This window comes from Pantherophis guttatus, chromosome 3 (genome assembly GCF_059756535.1).
Source record: "Pantherophis guttatus breed Tessera chromosome 3, ASM5975653v1, whole genome shotgun sequence".
Classification (NCBI taxonomy): Eukaryota; Metazoa; Chordata; class Lepidosauria; order Squamata; family Colubridae; genus Pantherophis; species Pantherophis guttatus.
In genome coordinates, this window is record NC_142065.1 from 816,516 (window position 1) to 838,110 (window position 21,595).

The 21,595-nt window shown below is 45.6% G+C and overlaps 1 protein-coding gene and 1 pseudogene across 1 annotated transcript in view; both read right to left on the bottom strand.

Annotated features, from left to right (window-relative positions):
• Positions 1-1,022: 1,022 nt before the first annotated feature.
• Positions 1,023-5,886, bottom strand: LOC148114450 (uncharacterized; annotated as a pseudogene).
• Positions 5,887-8,608: 2,722 nt separating this feature from the next.
• LOC148114451 (papilin-like) overlaps positions 8,609-21,595 on the bottom strand; it is a 37,347-nt gene continuing 24,360 nt past the window's right edge. The window contains exons 8-12 of the mRNA XM_087888856.1: positions 15,684-15,794; positions 13,532-13,702; positions 11,108-11,269; positions 9,231-9,367; positions 8,609-8,718 (exon numbers count right to left, since the gene is read on the bottom strand). Coding sequence (XP_087744982.1) covers positions 8,710-8,718; positions 9,231-9,367; positions 11,108-11,269; positions 13,532-13,702; positions 15,684-15,794 — 590 coding nt within the window. The 3' untranslated portion in view covers positions 8,609-8,709. The remainder of the gene's footprint in view (positions 8,719-9,230; positions 9,368-11,107; positions 11,270-13,531; positions 13,703-15,683; positions 15,795-21,595) is intronic.

Sequence of the window (21,595 nt, forward strand, 5' to 3'; positions counted from 1 at the left end):
ACCCCTGAGGCACCCCACAAACAAGGCGCCTCGGGGTCGACCTCTGCCCCCCTACCAACACCGACTGCGACCGGTCGGAGAGATAACAGTGCCCCCCACTCCCAACCCCTCCAACCGGCGCAGCAGGATACCATGGTCGATGGTATCAAAAGCCGCTGAGAGATCTAACAGGACCAGGATAGAGGAACAACCCCTATCCCGAGCCCTCCAGAGATCATCCACCAACGCGACCAATGCCGTTTCCGTGCTGTGTCCAGGCCTGAAGCCGGACTGGAGCGGATCCAGATAGACGGCTTCATCCAGGTACCCAGGAAGCTGTCGCGCCACCACACTCTCAACAACCTTCGCCAAGAAGGGAAGGTTGGAGACCGGACGATAGTTAGCCAAAACAGCCGGATCCAGAGCAGGCTTCTTGAGGAGGGGCCTCACCACCACCTCTTTCAAAGCAGATGGCAAGACACCCTCACTCAAGGAAGCGTTGATAATCCCCTGGAGCCAGCCTCACGTAACCTCCCGGGAGGCCAGCACCAACCAGGAGGGACACGGGTACAATAAACATGTGGTCGCGTTCAGCTGCCTGAGTATCCTGTCCACGTCCTCAGGAGCAACAGGATCGAACTCCTCCCAAATGACAGTCTCAAGACCTGCACCCATCATCCCGTCTGTGCCTACCCAGTCAGAGACTAAGCCTTCCCGAATCTGAGTGATTTTATTGTGCAGATACTGAACAAAATCCTCAGCATGACCCTGCAAGGGATCCTCCCGCGCTCCCAGATGGAGGAGGGAGCGGGTCACCCTAAACAGGGCGGCCGGGTGATTATCTGCCGATGTGATAAGAGCGGAAAAATAGTTACATTTTGCCCCTTTTATCGCCACTAGGTAAGTCTTAATATGAGATCTTACCAGTGTTCGGTCGGGTTCGGAGTGACTAGATCTCCAACTGCTCTCTAGGCGTCTTTTCTGGCGCTTCATCTCCTTCAGCTCCTCGGAGAACCAAGGAGCCAGGTAGACTCAGTGACAGGTCAGAGGCCGCACAGGCACGACTCAGTCCAAAGCGTCAGCAGCTGCCCTATCCCAGGCGGCCACCAACTCCTCAGCCGAGCCATCAGTCAGAGCCTCAGGAAATGGCCCAAGCTCCATCTGGAACCTATCAGGATCCATCAGGCGCCTGGGGCGGAACCATCTGGTCTGTTCCGCCTCCCTGCGGTCGGGTGTGGCGGTTAGAAAGTCAAGCCTAAGAAGGGAATGATCTGACCATGACAAAGGCTCAGTCACTAACTCCTCTATCTCAAGATCATTCATCCACTGTCCAGAGACAAAAATCACGTCCAGAGTGTAACCCCCCATGTGCGTGGGTCCATGAATTAACTGGGTCAGGTCCATGCCTGTCATGGAAGCCATGAACTCCTGAGCCGCCTCAGATGCTTCGCCGACAGACAGCAAGTTAAAGTCCCCCATGACAATAAGCCTGGGGGTCTCCACCGCCACCTCGGCAATCACGTTGAGGAGCTCGGGCAGGGCTGACGACACGTGGCAGGGAGCCAGGTACATAATCAGCAAGCCCATCTGCCTCCCTTGTCCCCACTTCACAAGGGGGGACTCACATCCGGCTATCTGAGGTACAGTGGCCTCCCTTGGGGCGAGACCTTCCTTTACCAGAACTGCCACTCCCCCACCCCTCCCCTGGGACCTCGGCTGATGAAATGCATAGAAGCCTGGAGGGCACATCTCGACGAGGGGGACACCCCCCTCCTGGCCCAACCAGGTCTCCGTAATACCTACCAGGTCCGCACCTCCCTCCTGAACCAGATCACAAATGAGGGGGGCTTTATTTACCACGGACCTGGCATTGCACAACATCAACCGAAGGCCCCGGGCCTGAGGATCTGAACAGCCTGGGGTGCAAGACGAGCATTGAGGGCCGGAGCACGCAATCACCCGCAGACAGCGAGTGCGCCCTCCCCTAACATGATATGGCCCCCTGCTCCCGCTGTATCTGCCCCTCCCACTCATAATACCGATGGAAACGCCCTCCCCAATATAGGAACTAGCCCCCCCCAACCCCCCCGACACCTGGGGGTTACCCCCCAAACCCACCCCGGTCGTTGCATTCTCCCTCCCGCCCCTTAAAAACGAATTAAAAATGCATACAAAGAACTCTTAAATTCCCCAACACCTCCGTGCCATCTCTCGGGATCCCAGGGTCTCTCTCTTTGGCATTCTGGTGACTCAAGAATATTTTGGGACCTTACAATATAAAATAAATACTGATAAATATATAACATAAAATGTAATATTTATAAATATATAGAAATAAATATTTTTATATAAATGTGCTCTTTGATTACTGTCCTCCCCTCCACCTGGAGGCCCTGGGTGGGGCCCATGTTCCAGCACAGCAGTGGCCAAGGCAGCAGGCTCTCTGTGCTTCAGGTAGATACTTAGCAGGAGGGGAAGGGGCTGAGGGGTGCAAAGCCTCCGTCAGTAGCTCCTGGGGGAGAGGAAGGCCAACAACTCAATCAATCAGAATAGAGCTGGAAGGGACCTTGGAGGTCTTCTAGTCCAACCCCCCTACTCAAGCAGGAGATCCTGTAGAATTTCAGACAAGTGGCTGCCCAGTCTCTGGTGCTTCTTGTTCTGCCTTCAGGGGCTTTGGAGAATGCAAAGTCTTATCATTTGGCTGGGAAAATGGAATAAATCATTGCAAGTGATTAACAAATGGCAGAAACTTTAGCAAAGTAAATGAATCCTTTGGTGGGATGTTTACTACAGGTGGGAAAATGAGTGGATAAATTCCCAGTAGGTCACACCACCGTGTCCTTTGGGATCGCCCATGGAGGGAGCAAGGAAGTTTATCCCCAGAGCACAGAAGCCACCCCAAGAATGTGGGCTGCCTGGAAAAATCCATGCCTAAGGTGACCAGATTTTAACATTGGTAAAGAGGGACATTGTGGGCGTGGCTTATTTTGTGGGCGTGGCTAGCTGGTCATGTGACTGGGTGGGCGTGGCTAGCTGGTCATGTGACCGGGTGGCCATGGCTATGTGTATAGGGTAAGGTGAACAGATTTTAACATTGGTAAGAAGGACACCATTGTGGGCGTGGCTTATTGTGTGGGCGTGGCTTGGAGGCCATGCGACTGGGTGGGCGTGGCTAGCTGGTCATGTGACCGGGTGGCCATGGCTATGTGTATAGGGACTACTCAGAGGGCTGAAAAGTCATTTCTGACAGGTCCTCACACTTTTGACTGGTCCTCACACTTATGACCATCCTCACATTTATGCCCGTGCAGCATTCTTAACAACCATGTCACTCATTTCACAACTGCTTCTCTTCACCATGGTGACAAGATAGGGCAAAAACGTAAAATTTGAGGACAGTCGTAAGTTCGAGGACTGGTCAAAAGTGCGAGGACCAGTCAAAAATAACTTTTTCAGCCCTCCGAGTAGTCCATATGCACAAAAGGACTAACCAGAGGGCTGAAAAAAGTCATTTCTGACAGGTCCTTGCACTTTTGACTGGTTCTCACACTTATGACCATCCTCATATTTATGCCTGTGCAGCATTCTTAACAACCATGTCACTCATTTCACAACTGCTTCTCTTCACCATGGTGACAAGATAGGGCAAAAACGTAAAATGTGAGGACAGTCGTAAGTTCGAGGACTGGTCAAAAGTGCGAGGACCAGTCAAAAATAACTTTTTCATCCCTCTGAGTAGTCCATATGCATAAAAGGATACAGTAATAGAGAGGGATGAAGGAAGGGAAGGGAAATTAGAGTAGGAGTGACGGTAAGAGAGGGAGGAAGAGAGGAGGAGAAGGAGAAAGGAAGAGGAAATAGGGAGGAGAAGAAGAGGGTGGGGGGAAGAGAAAGTAAGAAGGAAAGAAAAGAGAGGTGGTAGGTTTGAGGAGAAAGATTGCTGTACACTAAAAAAGATGAAAGGGAAGAAAGCCAACCCCAAACAAATATAAAGATATTAAGATAAAGAATGAATTGTTAAACTTTAAAGAATAAAAGAGAACAAATATGAATAAATAGCAATAATTAGAAACACACATACAAACATACAATGTATTTTCTTTGAACAGAATATTTGGCCGGTTCACAAATTTAAACAGTGTTTAGTCATTTCAACTAAATTTACAATTTCTATATTTCCTTTTTGCCATATTTATTCCTCATCTATTTTTTAAAAAAAACAATATTACCCTTCATCCTCATCTCTAATCTTAATCAAATTCAATTTTTCCCTTCTATTCTATATTATACCCCTTCCCATTGTCATCTATTTTTATATCCATCCTCACATTGGTTAATTATGTAATTATGTAATACAGTTGTTTAATACAAATTCAACATTTTAATATAAATCAATTAGTTATATAACTATCTTTTTTGTATATTAATCAATATGAACATGAATATTCCAATTATTTCCATGCAATCCAATTTCTTACAAATCAATTAATTATATTTACCAATAATAATAAACCAAATAATTTCCCCCATATATTCCTCCAAACCACAACTTAACCATTTCTGCTTTCAACACAGTATACAATTAATAGTATCTCAATTATTACAATTCCCTAGTTAAAAAGAGCTTTTTTTTCTTTTGTGTTTTAAAATCTTGAACTCTCCTCTTTTGCCCTAAATAATTTCCCATTGTTTACACCTACTTTTTTTGGTGAGGAAAAGGAAAATAAATCTGCTGCCTAATTTTCCAACGTTGCAAGCAAACAGCAAAGCCAACAGCCAGTTTCACTTTCGTTTTGAGCTTGGTTTGCACAAAGAGAAAAAAAAAAAATTGCTGGAGCAATTTAGGAAGAGCAGAGCCCTGCGCAAATCAGCTGAGAGGGGGAAGCCGAGCTAATCAACGTAGGGCGGCCCTTTGAAGCCCCGCGGCAAACAGGTTTTTTCCCTCTAGCCAGCAGCGGGGATTCAGGAGGCAGAATGAAAAGTCGGGACTTTTTTAAAACGCCGCGGGACGCGGGACAAATTGCTCAAAAGCGGGACTGTCCCGCCAAAAGCGGGACGTCTGGTCACCTTATCCATGCCAGAAGAAGCTGGTCACCCTTAAAGGTCCTGGATGTGAATCTCCCCCTTCCCCAAAGGCATAAGAGCAAACTCCCAACCAACCAGCAGCAGCCAGAAGATGCTCCTGGCAATGAGGGAGGCCAGGTGAGCACCTGGGACAGGGTCTGCAAGGCCTGCCAGCTGGAAAAGAGGTCCTGGGAAGGAGAGGGTCTCACTCTGCAGCAGGCCAAGAAGCCCAGCTGCCTGCTTGCTTCCTGCCTTGGGAGCGGTGGGATGGCCCTGCAGGAAAGGAACTCGCCCCAGGGGAGTTTCACCAGGGGAGACCTGAGAGCAGCCTTCCAATATCTGAGGGGCTGCCCCAGAGAGGAGGAAGGGGGTCAAGCTGTTTTCCAAAGCACCTGAAGGCCAGAGAAGGAACAATGGATGGAAACTGACCAAGGAGAGATTCAACCTAGAAATAAGGAGAAGTTTTCTGACAGGGAGAACAATCAACCCATGGAAGAGAAGTTGCCTTCAGAAGTTGTGGGAGCTTCATCACTGGAGGCTTTGAAGAAGAGGCTGGACTGCCATCTGTCAGAAATGGGGTAGGGTCTCCTGCTTGGGTGGGGGGTTGGACTAGATGGCCCACAAGGTCTCTTCCAACTCTGTTAATCTGTAACCCCAGAAGAGAAAATAGTCCCAGCCCAGCCAAACCGGCTTCTCAGGCCCATCTCCCACCAGGGGTTTCCTGTGGGGCTACTCACTATTTCGAAGTTTCAGGCTCTCTTCATCACCATCTCCATGGTCAGCAGCATGGAGGTCAGCAGAGAAGGAGAGGAGCACCCCAACGAGAAGAAGCTTGGCCCACATGGTCTCTCAGGAGGAATGAGGTCTCTTGGCCAAGGCAGTAGGAGTATATAAAGCTGGAGGAAGGGGCTGGTGGCGGTATAATCACAGGTTTGTGGGACTTTCCCAATGCAGTGCTGTCATTGGACAGGAGGGCCAACCTCAGAAGCAGGAAGGACACAACAGTCTTTTCCAGAAACGCAACAATCTTGCGTAATGATTGAACTCTAGACTGGCTAGGTGGCTCAGACTGGCTAGGTGGCTCAGCGGCTAAGACGCTGAGCTTGTTGATCAAAAAGGTTGGCAGTTCGGTGGTTTGAATCCCTAGTGTAGGTCTCCTGTGTGAGCAGGGGGTTGGACTAGATGACCTCCAAGGTCCCTTCCAACTCTGTTATACTGTTATAACTCTCCCCAGTGTGCATATTGCAATGGTCAGACTAGAAGGATGGGGGTGAGGTTGGGGTTGGGCTGAACCCCCCTGGACTGGCAACATCCAACACAGACTGGGCTGGGTGAAGAGTCCTGAGCTGTGGGGGATGGACAGAGACCCCTTTCCAGAGGATATTAGGAAGGGAGTGGTGGAGGTGGAGCAACTCCTATGTTCTCCAAGTTCAAAAGCGAAGCGGTGGGAGCTTCTGCTTTGGGGAGGGGAAACAGGTGAACTTGTCTTTTGCTCCCCAAAAATGCATGGACCTCAAAAAGAGGTTGAGTAGGCAGAATGTAGGTAAATTCTCTCTGGAGGGGGATGTCTGGGGGCTACTTGTGCTGGCTGAAGAGACAAGGTGGAGGCCACCAAGCTCCTTCAACCAAGCAAGAGGCGAAGGGATCCTTTCTTCTTCATCTTCTCATCCAAGGTGGAACCCCACTTGGTCTCTGCAGGATCTCATCACCACAAGGCACAACATTCTCAGCCACAACCTCATGCTGGCTGGGAATTCTGGGTATTAGGACTGGAGGAACCCAATAGGATCGTTCATGGGACCTTCAACATGGTCGGTGTGAGAGATCCTGCTAAAGCATTTTCTCCTTTTTTCTTTTGTCCTTTCCAGCTACAAATTATTGAGAAATATTTGCTTCTCCTAAGGTTTTTCTTTTAAACTTTAGATGGTGATGGTACCTGGGAAAAGACCTAAAAGGTGACAAAGATTTGAAAAAGAAATACTTTTGCTCCCTTGCATTTGTCTGAGGATTTTATAAAAGGCGAGAGGGATGCCAGTCCAGTTTCACTCTCGGCCTGTGGAGTATCCGTCAGTGGTGCCCCTTTCCACAACCTTCTTCTTAAACCCAGAGTCTCCCAAGCGTAGCAGTTTTAAAATGAGTGGACTTCAACACCCACAATTCCTCAGCCAGCATCTTAAAGCTGCCGGGGTTGAACAATACTGCTGTCAATCATAAGAAAACATGCATTCCAAGATCTCAATGCAAATCTTGACTTCCATGTCAGTTTCCCGAGGTCAGGTGTGAGAACACAAACAGCACAGTTTGTGTCACAACTGCGTGAGGAACATTTTGTTCCACTTGCTTGTGCTCCATGGACCTTGTGGATCTGTGCCAGGCTTCAGATTCATTGTCTTCCGAATCTGGCTGGGAAGCGGGACCTGCCATTGCTGGACTGTCTCCTGGCCACTGGCACATTGCCACAGATGAGGGCTAAGACCAGAGGCCTCCCCTCCCTCCAGCCTGCAGAGGGAGGGTCTCCTTGGGCAGCATGCAAGCTAGTGCTGGCTCCAGAGAGACGGGCACCTCCACCACCAACCCTTATGGAGACACAAGGGGTGTGAGTGGGGGAAGAAACGTCCATCTGGGTTCAGTTCCAAACCAGGAGAAAGACTCTGGAAACATGGAGGCTGATTGGAAAGATGGTTTAATGGTGAAGCAGAACCACGTGGGACCTGGGTAGCTGCCCATGGAGTTGAGGGGGGGGGTGCTATTTATACCTTCTCTTGGGCTTTGCACTTGAACTTGGACTAGAAAACCTCTGAGGTCCTTTCCAACTCTGTTATTCAGTTATTCTGAGGAGGGGGAAATGGACAGCCATTGGTTTTCTATTCCAACCCGGCCCAGGGCAGAGCTCCTCAGATCAATGGCCGCCAACCTCTGCTCGAAACCCTCCAGTGATGGAGGCTGAGAGCATTGAGGATTCATCCGGGGGAAACTTGTGCAAAGCGAGGATGCTGCCCCCGAGACCGACGGTCCAGACTGAGGATGGTTACAAGGACGAAAAATGAAAGACTGCAGGGGATTTGAGTGAGAGGAAAAGATCTTTTATTGGGGGGTTTATCAACTCCATCAAGGGGGGGGGCAAGAAGATGAGCAGGGAGCAGGAACAGCCAGAGGAGCAAAGACCCCTCAGATGGAACAGGGAGGGATGGAGGAGGAGCAAGGAGTGAGTGAGTGAGGAAGGGAGGAGGAGTGAGTGAGGAGGAGAAGGGGGAAGGAGAGTGAGAGGAAGAGGAGAAGGAGGGAGAGAGGGAGGGAGGGAGGAGGAGGAGCAAGGAGTGAATGAGTGAGGAAGGGAGGAGGAGTGAGTGAGGAGGAGAAGGGGCAAGTAGAGTCAGAGGAAGAGGAGAAGGAGGGAGAGAGGGAGGGAGGGGAAGGAGGAGCAAGGAGGGAGGGAGGAAGGGAGGGAGGAGGAGTGAGTGAGGAGGAGAAGGGCAAGGAGAGTGAGAAGAAGAGAAGGAGGGAGAGAGGGGGAGGAGGAGGAGGAGCAGGGAGGGAGGAGGAGAAGGAGGGAGGGGGAGGGAGGGAGGGAGGGAGGAGGAAGGCTTTCAGCATAGCTGGGTCTTCACTTTGAGTTGGATCCAAGAACGGCCATTCCCAGAGCCAGACCTTCTTCCTGGGGGAGGATCAGCGCTCCTGTCGAAAGAAAGGAGAGAGATTCACCTTGGGAAGCAGCAGGGACACTGATAAGGGCCTTCACAATCCCCTCACACCCCCTGGGGCTCCTGCTCTTCTGGTCCAGGAGACCCAAGGTCAACCCTTGCCCCCACCCTGCCACCATCAGGCAGCCCTTCACTGCCCAGACAGTCCTTCCTGGAAGGTTTCCTCATGCCCAGGAAAAGGTGGGGGCCCCATCTGCCGTCTGACAGCAATGGGGGTGGCGGGACAGCAAAGAGGACTTGAAGCAGTGGTGGGTTGCCTCCTGTTCGGACCGATTCTATAGAACCAGTAGTAAAATCGGCGGGAGGCTCCACCCACTGACCCTGACATCATCAGAAGCAAGGCGCTCAGGTGAGCAAAGCGAGCATGTGCACATGTTCCTGTTACAAACCAGTAGTAAAGGTAAGTAGAACCCACCCCTGACCTGAAGCATCCACTTCCACCTTCTCCGTCTCCATCCTCCCTCACTCCTGAAATGGGAGCCCTACCTCCAAAACTCCTCTTCGGCAGGCAGTGCCACAGCCGGTGGGGCAGCACAATAACCCTCCTCCACAGTCGGCATCTGATTCGCATTCTGAAATACAGATGCCAAATCCGTGGGGCGTTGGACACCGTCTTCGTGGTCCTGCAGGAAAGATGGCAGCTGAACAACAGACATGGAAGGGACCTCGGAGATCTTCTAGTCCAACTCCCTGCTCAAGCAGAAGACCCTACACCAGTGTTGGCGAACCTTTTCAGCACTGAGTGCCGAAAAAGGAATACTTTGCATGTGCGCGCGGACATGCTTGTCAGGGCCACATCCAGGAAGAGGAGCTGCCCAGGGGGTTTACGCATGCTGGATAAGGTCCTTCCGGTTTCTGGAATGTGTGCTGGCCAGCAAGTCTTCCGGTTACTGCCGCACATGCGCCAATCAGCTGGTGGCCCACATACTCAAGGCACGCATGCTCACGCACATGTGTGTCTGGCCAGATTTGTCCATCCCCAGTGGAAGAATCTGCAATTCTGCATTGGGGGGGAGGGAAGGACGTGTTTATCTCGGACTTTTGAGATGGGAGGGGCCAGAACGAGGGGCAGCACCAATGAGAATTCTCCCTGCTTGAGCGTCATCAGTCTCCAGGCAGAATCCTTTGGGACTTCACCTGAAGGAGGAGAGTCAGTTCTGCTGAGAGAGAGGTGGAAAAAGTGGGTGTAGGATCTTGGCTTGAAGAACCAACTTGGGGTTCTCTGCGCGGAATTCTCTCCTCCAGTGGGTGAAGTCAAGGGAGACTCTGCTCGGAGACTGATGACGTTGCAGAAGGGAGAATTCCCATTGGTCCTCCTTCTTTCTGGGCACTCCCACTTCCGGATTTCGAGGAAGCCCCATTCCCAGCTCACAGACCAGGTCTTCTGGTTTCCACCACTGCTGCACGCACAAAGGCCAGCTGATTGTTGTGGGCGCATGTGCACCAGAAACCCGGAAGAGGAACGGGCAATGCTGTGTGTGCCAGGCGACATGGCTCCACATGCCACTTTGGGCACATGTGGCATAGGTTCACCATCACATCCCTACACCATTTTTGACAGATGGCAGTCTGGTCTCTTATTGAAAGCCTCCAGTGATGAAGCTCCCACAACTTCTGAAGGCAACTTCTGTTTCATTGATTGATTGTTCTCACTGTCAGAAAATTTCTGCTTATTTCCAGGTTGAATCTCTCCTTGGTCAGTTTCCATCCATTGTTCCTTCTCTGGCTTTCAAAGGTGCTTTGGAGAATAGCTTGACCCCCTTCCTCCTCTCTGTGGCAGCCCCTCAAATATCAAAACACTGCTATCCTGTCTCCCCTGGGTCCTTCTCTTCACTAGACTAGCCAGGCCCAGTTCCTGCAACCGTTCATCGTTTGTTTTATCCTCCAGTCCCCTCATCATCCTGGTTGCTCTTCTCTGCACTCTTTCCAGAGACTCCACATCTTTTTTGTAGTGTGGTGACCAAAACTGGACACAATATTCCAACTGTGGCAGTTTCAGCGGGAACCTACAGAGTCCCAGACCAGGAATCAACTGATGAGAAGGAGAGGCCCAGGGAAGGGAGGCAGCTGGACATGGCTTAGAGGTGGCCCCACTACTGTGGCAAGGAAGGTCGCAAAATGGGGAGGAGCACACTTAACAACTGTCTCACTTAGCGATAGAAATTTGGGGTGCAATTGTGGTTGTAAATCCAGCACTCCCTGTAAGAGCCCACGGGAAAGATAGAAAATTCCTTGAGGTGGAGGTCCTACGTACAGGGAGCCCACTTCCCTCTGCTGGACACGGCTTGCTTTTTCCCTGGGACTGCTTCCTTTTCTGGCTTCTGCTGGGGAGCAAAGCGCCTTGGGGGTCCCTCCCGCCTTACCTGTGCAGAACTGGGTGCAGGTTTCCTTATCCCAAAAGTTGTTGGCGTTTCCTCTGCTGCCTTTGTAGAGGAAACTCTCACAGGCCTTGGAGACTGTGTTGTAGAAGAAGCGGGACCGAAAGGCGTCACCAAATCCAGAATCACTTGGGAGTTGGCAGATATCTGGAGGGAGGCAGAAAGTTCTTCCGGTTTGGCGTCGCGGCAAGACAGTTGGAGAAATAGTGGGCTCTGATGAGTCCCGCGAAAACCCCGGCTGCCGAACCGCCGCCAATGGGTCTTCAGACTGAACCCATCTTGCAGGGACGGGGGAAGAAGAGGGGCACCTCGGACGACCGAGAGGAACAGGCAAGTTCCTCAGAGGTCAGAGGGAACCCTCTGTGAGTCGGCGGCGGGGGCGGCAGCCATGGCGGCTGCCACGAAGCTGGGACAACTGGGGAAGAAAAGTGCTGGAGTTAAGCGGAGAAAAACGGAGCCTTTTGAAGCTGGGTGAGTAACAACAGCCCAGGCTTATAACAACATTTGGAGCATTACTAATAATTAGAAGACCCCTAACCTAAAATAGCGGCTATGCAACAAAAGGGCTTTGGATTTTTTTTTTAAAATTTACAACTTTAAAGAGATAAAGACCCATGAAACAACTAATTTTGGAACAGAACTATGAGAATTAATTTGGAGATATGGTTAAAAGACTAAGCACTTTAAAAATTTGAATTGGATTTTTACAAGGAATAGAAAAAGAAGATTTGATACCTTTTTAATTAAAAGAAGAAGATTGGATGGTTATATAACAATAAATAAAATGGAGGCTTGCATGACTAATGGAAATGTGGATTATAGAGAGACACCATCTGGCGTAAAGAGGAACTTTGTAACTTCCCTTTGTTATGGGAAACTGAGCTTTACAGATAAAGATTACTGAACTTTTGTAATACACTGCTTAAGCGCAGCCCTAAAAGAAAAAGATTTGATATATAATGTCTGGAATAAAAATAAGAAAAGAGAATTAACTTGATTTATGGAGAACAAAACCAATCTTGGAGAATGGAAAGAATTATATGTTTGCAGGCGAGGAAATGAAGATAATGTGATTAAAAATAAAGTAAAGTAAAAATGGATTGTAATATTAAAAGGGAGGTTTTTATAAAAATTAAGAATGTTAAAAGAAATTAATTAATACATATAAGATGCTTGATGCAAGAACTATGTTTTAAAGTTAAAATGCTAAAGGAAAGAATAAGGATAAATATGATTAACTGAAAATGTTAAAAGGAATTAAATACATTTAAAGATATCTCTTAAGCAAGAACCATGTCTCAATGTTAAAATGTCATGAATGTTATGAAAAGGGATACAGAAAAATAATGACTATGTGAAAAAGCAATGTATAAATGGGTGGAAACAACAAAGAAAGGTTTAAGTAGAGATTGAAAGTTAAACCAATTATGAAAATGCTCTGTTTAACAGCCAAAAAGTTATATTATGCTGTGTTGAACAGCCGAACAAAATGGTTATGCTGTGTATCAGCCAAAACAAAACTGAATATGCCGTGTAACGGCCAAAAAAATAAAAATGAAATGCTGTGTTTAACAGCCAAAAAACAAAAATTAATATGCTGTGTTTAACAGCCGAACAAAATGGTTATGCTGTGTATCAGCCAAAAAATAAAAAAGGATATGCTGTGTTCAACAGCCAAATAAATGGTTATGCTGTGTTATAGTTAAGAAATAAAAATGATTGGTTTAACAGTAAAGATAAATGATAATAACATTGTTTTTTTTTCTTTTTTGGAAAATATAAAATGAGGTGGGATAATTAAACTGACGAGGTGCATGTTGAGAATGATAGTTAAGATAAAATGAATAAGTTAGGTTTAATTTAATTTAATTTAATTTAATTTAATTTAATTTAATTTAATTTAATTTAACTTAATTAATCATATTTCTATGCCGCCCAACTCCCAAGGGACTCTGGGCGGCTTAATAATAATAGAAATAAAGAGTATAAATTTTGAGTTTAATAATTAGAAACAAAATGGGTATGTTGAAATTAGATATTTTTGGAATGTTTAATATAATTGTATGATTCACATTGTTAAAATATATCCATCTAAGCAAATGAAAGAGAAAGATGGATTGATAATTGGCTAGGATTCAAGATTAAGTAACGGGTTTTTGGGGATAATGGCATAGTTATATCGATAGATTTGAGGGAAAGATTTGTTTAACATATTTAGTTATGTCAATTGAAAAATAAGATTTGTTAATGATTTGCTTGAATATGTGACTGGAGCAAAAGCTTTGTTTTGAAAAGATGTGTTTCATGTTTTTGTTTTAAAAAATAAAAAAAATATTAAAAAAAAAAAGAGCCCCAATTCCCTTCCGGCTCAGCCTTCTCCCCCCCCTCAGCCCCCCCCCGCTTGCTCACCACGGCTGGCACAGGCCTGCAGGCATTCTAGCTGTGTTGCAAAGTTGTTTCCGTTGCCTTTGCAGCCTTGATGGACAAACTTTTCACACACGCCTGCCTGGGAGTTGTAGAAGACCCGGAGGGAGGACTCGTCGCTGCATTTTTGACGATCTGGAGGCAACTGGCAGAAACCTGGAGGTCCCAGAGGGATTGGGGTGGGGGGGTATTGTCAGGTGGATTAGATATGTTCACCTGCTTCTAACTACGCTTGAGTTATTTATAAAAAAGCAATAAAGGCAGGATATACATAATTCAATAAATATATAAAACAAATACTGATAAATATATAACATAAAATGTAATATTTATAAATATATAGAAATAAATATTTTTATATAACTGTGCTCTTTGATTACTGTCCTCCCCTCCACCTGGAGGCCCTGGGTGGGGCCCATGTTCCAGCACAGCAGTGGCCAAGGCAGCAGGCTCTCTGTGCTTCAGGTAGATACTTAGCAGGAGGGGAAGGGGCTGAGGGGTGCAAAGCCTCCGTCAGTAGCTCCTGGGGCAGAGGAAGGCCAACAACTCAATCAATCAGAATAGAGCTGGAAGGGACCTTGGAGGTCTTCTAGTCCAACCCCCCTACTCAAGCAGGAGATCCTGTAGAATTTCAGACAAGTGGCTGTCCAGTCTCTGGTGGCAAGCAGTTCCACGGGTTAATTGTCCCGACTGTTAGGAAGTTTCTCCTTAATTCCAGGTTGCTTCTCTCCTTGTTTAGTTTCCATCCATTGTTTCTTGTTCTGCCTTCAGGGGCTTCGGAGAATAATTTGACCCCCTCTTCTCTGTGGCAGACCTTTGAATATGTCACCCCTGGTCCTTCTTTTCTCTAGATTGGCCAAACCCAATTTCTGCAACCCTTCTCCATAGGTTTTAATCTCCAGGCTTTTAATCATTTTAGCTGCTGTTCTCTGCATCTTATCCAAGATCTCAACTTTATGGGAGGTGTCATCCTCAGAATCCCCAAATCTGGATCCTGGGCTTTGGTCCCTGGCACTGGGCCACAAGGGTCCCCGGGAACAAGCCAACCTCCTCCCCCTCCAGCCCTGCCTGTCTCACTGAGAAAAGGTTTCGGTCAAAAGAGACCTTCACAGCTGATGTTAGAGGCATGGAAGGATGGAACAAAAAGAAAAGATATTGAAGACAAAGTCTTTTCATTTGGCTGGGAAAATGGAATAAACGATTGCAAGTTATTAATAAATGGCAGAAACTTTAGCAAAGTAAATGAATCCTTTGGTGGGATGTTTACTACAGCTGGGAAAATGAGTGGATAAATTCCCATTAGGTCACACCACCGTGTCCTTTGGGATCGCCCATGGAGGGAGCAAGGAAGTTTATCCCCAGAGTACAGAAGACACCCCAAGAATGTGGGCTGCCTGGAAAAATCCACGCCAGAAGAAGCAGGTCACCCTTAAAGGTCCTGGATGTGAATCTCCCCCTTCCCCAAAGGCATAAGAGCAAACTCCCAACCAACCAGCAGCAGCCAGAAGATGCTCCTGGCAATGAGGGAGGCCAGGTGAGCACCTGGGACAGGGTCTGCAAGGTCTGCCAGCTGGAAAAGAGGTCCTGGGAAGGAGAGGGTCTCACTCTGCAGCAGGCCAAGAAGCCCAGCTGCCTGCTTGCTTCCTGCCTTGGGAGCGGTGGGATGGCCCTGCAGGAAAGGAACTCGCCCCAGGGAAGTTTCACCAGGGGAGACCTGAGAGCAGCCTTCCAATATCTGAGGGGCTGCCCCAGAGAGGAGGAAGGGGGTCAAGCTGTTTTCCAAAGCACCTGAAGGCCAGAGAAGGAACAATGGATGGAAACTGACCAAGGAGAGATTCAACCTAGAAATAAGGAGAAGTTTTCTGACAGGGAGAACAATCAACCCATGGAAGAGAAGTTGCCTTCAGAAGTCGTGGGAGCTTCATCACTGGAGGCTTTGAAGAAGAGGCTGGACTGCCATCTGTTAGAAATGCTGTAGGGTCTCCTGCTTGGGTGGGGGGGGGGTTGGACTAGATGGCCTACAAGGTCTCTTCCAACTCTGTTAATCTGCAACCCCAGAAGAGAAAATAGTCCCAGCCCAGCCAAACCGGCTTCTCAGGCCCATCTCCCACCAGGGGTTTCCTGTGGGGCTACTCACTATTTAGAAGTTTCAGGCTCTCTTCATCACCATCTCCATGGTCAGCAGCATGGAGGTCAGCAGAGAAGGAGAGGAGCACCCCAACGAGAAGAAGGTTGGCCCACATGGTCTCTCAGGAGGAATGAGGTCTCTTGGCCAAGGCAGTAGGAGTATATAAAGCTGGAGGAAGGGGCCGGTGGCGGTTTAACTGCAGGTTTGTGGGACTTTCCCAATGCAGTGCTTCCTCTGGACAGGAGAGTCAACCTCAGAAGGAGGAAGGACACAGCAGTGGATTCCAGAAATGCAATAATCTTGTGTAATGTGTGCATATTGCAATGGTCATACTAGAAGGATGGGGGTGAGGTTGGGGTTGGGCTGAACCCCCTGGACTGGCAACATCCAACACAGACTGGGCTGGCTGAAGAGTCCTGAGCTGTGGGGAATGGACAGAGACCCCTTTCCAGAGGATACTAGGAAGGGAGTGGTGAAGGTGGAGAAACTCCTATGTTCTCCAAGTTCAAAAGCAAAGCGGTGGGAGCTTTGGCTTTGGGGAGGGGCAACAGGTGAACCTGTCTTTTGCTCCCCAAAAGTGCATGCACCTCAAAAAGTGGTTGAGTAGGCAGAATTCAACTCCCACAATTCCTCAGCCAGCATCTTAAAGCTGCCGGGGTTGAACAATACTGCTGTCAATCATAAGAAAACATGCATTCCAAGATCTCAGTGCAAATCTTGACTTCCATGTCAGTTTCCCGAGGTCAGGTGTGAGAACGCAAACAGCACAGTTTGTGTCACAACGGTGTGAGGAACATTTTGTTCCACTTGCTTGTGCTCCATGGACCTGGTGGATCTGTGCCAGGCTTCAGATTCATTGTCTTCCGAATCTGGCTGGGAAGCGGGACCTGCCGTTGCTGGACTGTCTCCACCCTCCTGGCCCCTGGCACATTGCCACAGATGAGGGCTAAGACCAGAGGCCTCCCCTCCCTCCAGCCTGCAGAGGGAGGGTCTCCTTGGGCAGCATGCAAGCAAGCGCTGGCTCCAGAGAGACGGGCACCTCCACCACCAACCCTTATGGAGACACAAGGGGTGTGAGTGGGGGAAGAAACGTCCATCTGGGTTCAGTTCCAAACCAGGAGAAAGACTCTGGAAACATGGAGGCTGATTGGAAAGATGGTTTAATGGTGAAGCAGAACCACATGGGACCTGGGTAGCTGCCCATGGAGTTGAGAGGGGGGGGGGCGGGCTATTTATACCTTCTCTTGGGCTTTGCACTTGAAGTTCCTGTTCCTGTGCAAGAACATGTATTCTATTGTCTGTTGTAGGGGTCATAGCTGGCTCTGTAGGTTGCCTGAGCTCCTAGGTTTGGTGGAAGTTTGAGGGTGATGCAATGTCCTTAGGAGATTGCACGATGTAGTGAGCTCGATGTGTTAGAGGTTTAATCCTATTATGTCCTGGAGGGTCTTAATCCCTTCACCCTGAGGCTGAATGACTTTTGTCTTGTAGATAGGATGGCCCAGTCTTTTCCAATGGGCACCAAATATCTGCTGGGGGGAGGGAGCTGTGGCTCTGAGCTTTTGTCTCCCTTACGAGTTTTTATTTCTCTTTTAGGGGAAATATTTTATCCTCCCTGTTGCAATATTTTCAGGATCAGACTCAATAAGATCAACAAGAGTTAAAGATTTAACTATATATTCTTTTATTTTCATTAGGCATTCTATATTCACTGAATATTCACAGATAGAAGCAAGGGAAATGGTGTAGGTAGCTCCTTATATATACAATGGGTGGAGCTATATGTGGGAGTGGTGAATTATGAATACATTAAGAAGTGAAGAATAAGTTAACCCCTGATACCCTGTCTGTACACTATTTACACATTGGAGAATAAGGCATTTATATCTGACAAATCCCCCTCTAAATGCCGATTCGTTATACAACACCAGTTACATTCAGATTCAGGACAATACAAAACATACAACTTAGAGGTTAAGTATTTATGCTGTTTAGAAGGTAAAGGCTTCGTTAATATATCAGCTAATTGTTCTGAAGTGTCGCAATGCACTGCTTTAATAAATCCATCCTGAGATAATTGTCTCACATGTTTAAATTTTATATCTATATGTCTGGATCTTTGTCCAATGGCATCAGATCTAGATATTTCAATGGCTGCTTTATTGTCTTCATGCATAACAAAAGGCAGAGCAGTTTTTTTCCAGACATCTGAAATTAAATCATTAAACCATACAAGATTATTTGCGGCCTTGGATAAACAAACATATTCCGCTTCTGTTGTTGAAGTAGCCACTAGTTCTTGTTTACCAGTGTACCAGTAAACTGGACAGTCATTTAAGAGAAATACATAACCGGATGTGCTTTTTCTGCATGAGGTGTCTCCAGCCCAATCTGCATCTGCATAACACGTAAGCTTTGGTTCTTTAATATCATTAGGTTCTAACATTAAACAAAAGTCTAGTGTACTTTTTAAATATCTTAAAATTCTTTTAACAGCTTCCCAGTGGTACATTGTTGGTTTGCTGACATGCCTAGATAATAAATTGAGTGGTAAAGCGATGTCCGGTCTAGTCCAATTAGATATGTAAAGGAGTGAACCTATGATTGATCTATAGAATGTATTGTCCTTGAACTCGGGAGAAGATTCATCAGAATTCCTTAGAAAGTCAGTTTGCATAGGGGTATCACAAGGTTTGGCATTGTTTAAGTTGCATTTATTTAAAAGATCTATGATCTTATCTCTCTGGGTAAGTTTGAATCCCCTTTTTGTCTTATTAATTTGGACACCAAGGTATTTGTTTACCTTGCCTAAAGATTTCAATGAGAAATGTTCATTTAGTTTAGTTACAAAAGTTTCTCTTCTTTCTTTATGTTTTCCTATGTATAAAATGTCATCCACATAAATCAATACAAATTCAATGTAATCATCACCCCTCTTGACAAAGAAACAATTATCAGCAGTGGTAGCGTTGAAGTCCATGGTCTTAAGTACTTTTACTAAACAATCATACCACCGTTTACCAGATTGTTTTAGCCCGTATAAACTCTTGTTTAACAACCAAGTCTCATTTCTGTTTGTGTATGGACTATGAGGTGCTCTCACGTATATTTCTTTATCTAATTTTGCGTGTAGGTACGCAGTCTGTATGTCATATTGGAATACATCTAGATTGAGTGCTGAAGCTACCACTAGAGCTGTTTTGACACTCTCTGTTCTTACAGTGGGGGAATACGTGTCAGTATAGTCCTCTGGATATTTCTGTGCATAACCCTGTGCAACCAATCTAGCTTTGTATAGAGTATTTCCTCCCTCTAAATTCTTAATTTTATATATCCATCTGGTACCAATAATTGTCTTATCTTTAGGTGCAGATGCAGGTGTAAATACATTCAGTCCTTGTAAACTTTCCATCTCTTTCTTCATTGCTAATTCCCATTTTTCTTTTTCTTCGTGAGGAAGTTTTAACACTTCCTCGTATGTATTGGGTGTTGTTGGTTCACCATTCATGTGCATTACATAATCCTTGTATTTATTTGGCATTTGATTTCTGGTGTTTCTAATGATTTTCTCGGGTTTACTATCGTTATCATGCAAATATCTTGCTTCCTTTTTTGTTAGTGTATCTGTCTTTATTTTGAGTTGGCTATTTGTCCAAGTTTTGGTTTTGTTTTTATATTTGTTGATATTTTGTTTTTCTATAGTCCCTTTCTCATGAGATTTTGTATCTTCATGTTTATTTGGGAATATCTCATTAAGATGTAATTTAGACCAGTTAGCTTGTTCATGGAACACAGCTGTTCTGGAGACTATAAATTTGTTGTTACTATCAATGAATCTGTATCCTTTAGTGCCAGTCTCATATCCCATAAATCTGAGTCTCCTGGACACATTTTCTCCCTTTCTTCTTAATTGTTTAGGTATGTGTACGTCTGCTGTGACTCCAAATATATGCATGTGTGCTAATTTTGGTTTTCTATTATACATCACTTCATATGGTGTCTTATTTATAATGCTGGACCATGTTCTATTTTGTGTGTAATTTGAATAATGTAAGGCTTCTGACCAGAATTGTTTGCTTAAGCCAGCATCTTCCAATGTGCATCTAATCATGGTTTGTAATGTGGAATTTTTTCTCTCTGCAATCCCGTTTTGGAACGGAGAAAATGGACTAGATGTGTAATGTAACATTCCTTTGTCTTTTAACCATTGTGAGAATTCTTTAGACATGAATTCGCATCCTCTGTCTGTCATAATTTGTTTTATTTTGATGTTGTGTTGTGTTTCTATGCGTTTGTAAAATTCTTTAAATTTTTGAAATGTTTCATCTTTGTGTTTTAATGTGTAAACAAATCCATAGCGGCTATAATCGTCCACTATTGTCAGGAAGTAACGTTTCCTATAAGTGATTGATGGAGTTAATGGACCAACTAAGTCCATGTGTACTAAATCAAAAATTTTGTTAGTTGATCTGGTAGATTTTCTTAGCCTGGGACTAGTTTTTAGTTTTGTAGATTTACATACTGAGCATTCCAGATAATTTTCACAATTCTTTATTTTAACACCTTCTGCGTGTTCAGTCATTTTTTGCACTACAGGAAAACTGGCATGTCCTAACTTCCTATGCAATATGTGAGCACACTCATCATGAATTGGTTTACCTATCTTTGGCTTCTTATCGTTGTGTGCATCTGTGTGATCATGAGATATTTTACATTCATCATTGTCACTGTTGCTAACATTCTCATCATCTATTTCAATACAATCTTCCATATTTGAATCAATGTTATGTAACCATTTTTCTTTTGTTATTAGGTAAGGTAGTCCTCCTTTAGTCACCACAGTGCCTACATTTATTTTATTCTTTTCCAAAGTTGCCTTTCCTTTTGAAAAGACAATGTTAATGTCAGAATCTCTGCTTAGTTTTATGGCACTTAATATGTTATGAGGTATTTCAGGTATTAGTAATACCCCCTCTATTTTTCCTAAACCAGGCAAGGTTACATTTCCTCTACCTAATACTTGAACCTTTTCTTGGTTAGCTACCTTAATTACAAATTTATCTTCTGCAAATGAAGACAATATACTTTTGTTATTAGTGGTGTGATTAGTTGCTCCAGAATCAATAAGCCAATTATTGTTCTCACTTTGTTGTGTGTTAGTGTTGTCTTGTTTATTTAATCCATTCAGTGAACCAGACTTTCTATCCTTTGAATTGTCTCTGCCCCCTCTATTCTCTCTGTGATTTGGTGGGCTCCTATATCTATGCCTTTCTATGGAAGGCTGTCTATAATCGTATTTGTTTCTGTATTCTGATCTATATCTTTCTTTTAAGAATTTTGGGCAATCTCTTCTATTGTGTTCCCTGGATCCACAATTATGACATTTAAATGTTCCACTATATTTTTCTTGGAAAGCTACTTTCCTATATGGTTTATGTTCTGTGTGATTGTTAGAACGATTCCTTCTAGAATTATCTTCTGTTATCAATTTGTTAGATAGACTTTCTATGGATAAATACCCTAGATTGATTGTGTCTAAATGTGACATAAAATTGTCCCATGATGGGTCAAGTGAGTTGATAATGACACTTTTCATTGTTTGGTCTGAAATCACCTCCCCCCTCAAATGCAGTTCAGCTCTTATTTTGTTCAAAGATATTAAATGTTCACTTATGGAAACCCCTGGTTTTATCCTAGATGAAAAGAAGTCTTTAGATATCCTTGTGGTGGTGGCTACACTGTCACTGTGAAACAAATTAAACATGCATTGAATAATTTCTGAAACAGTCAAATTTGGCTTAATGCTGTGATACATTGCAGGAGACACACTAGATATTATTAAGAAAAAAGCTCTATGGTGTAAACAATCTATTTTTAGTGTCCAAGGTCTTTTTGGGGGACTAGTGATAAAAAACAGTAAGTTT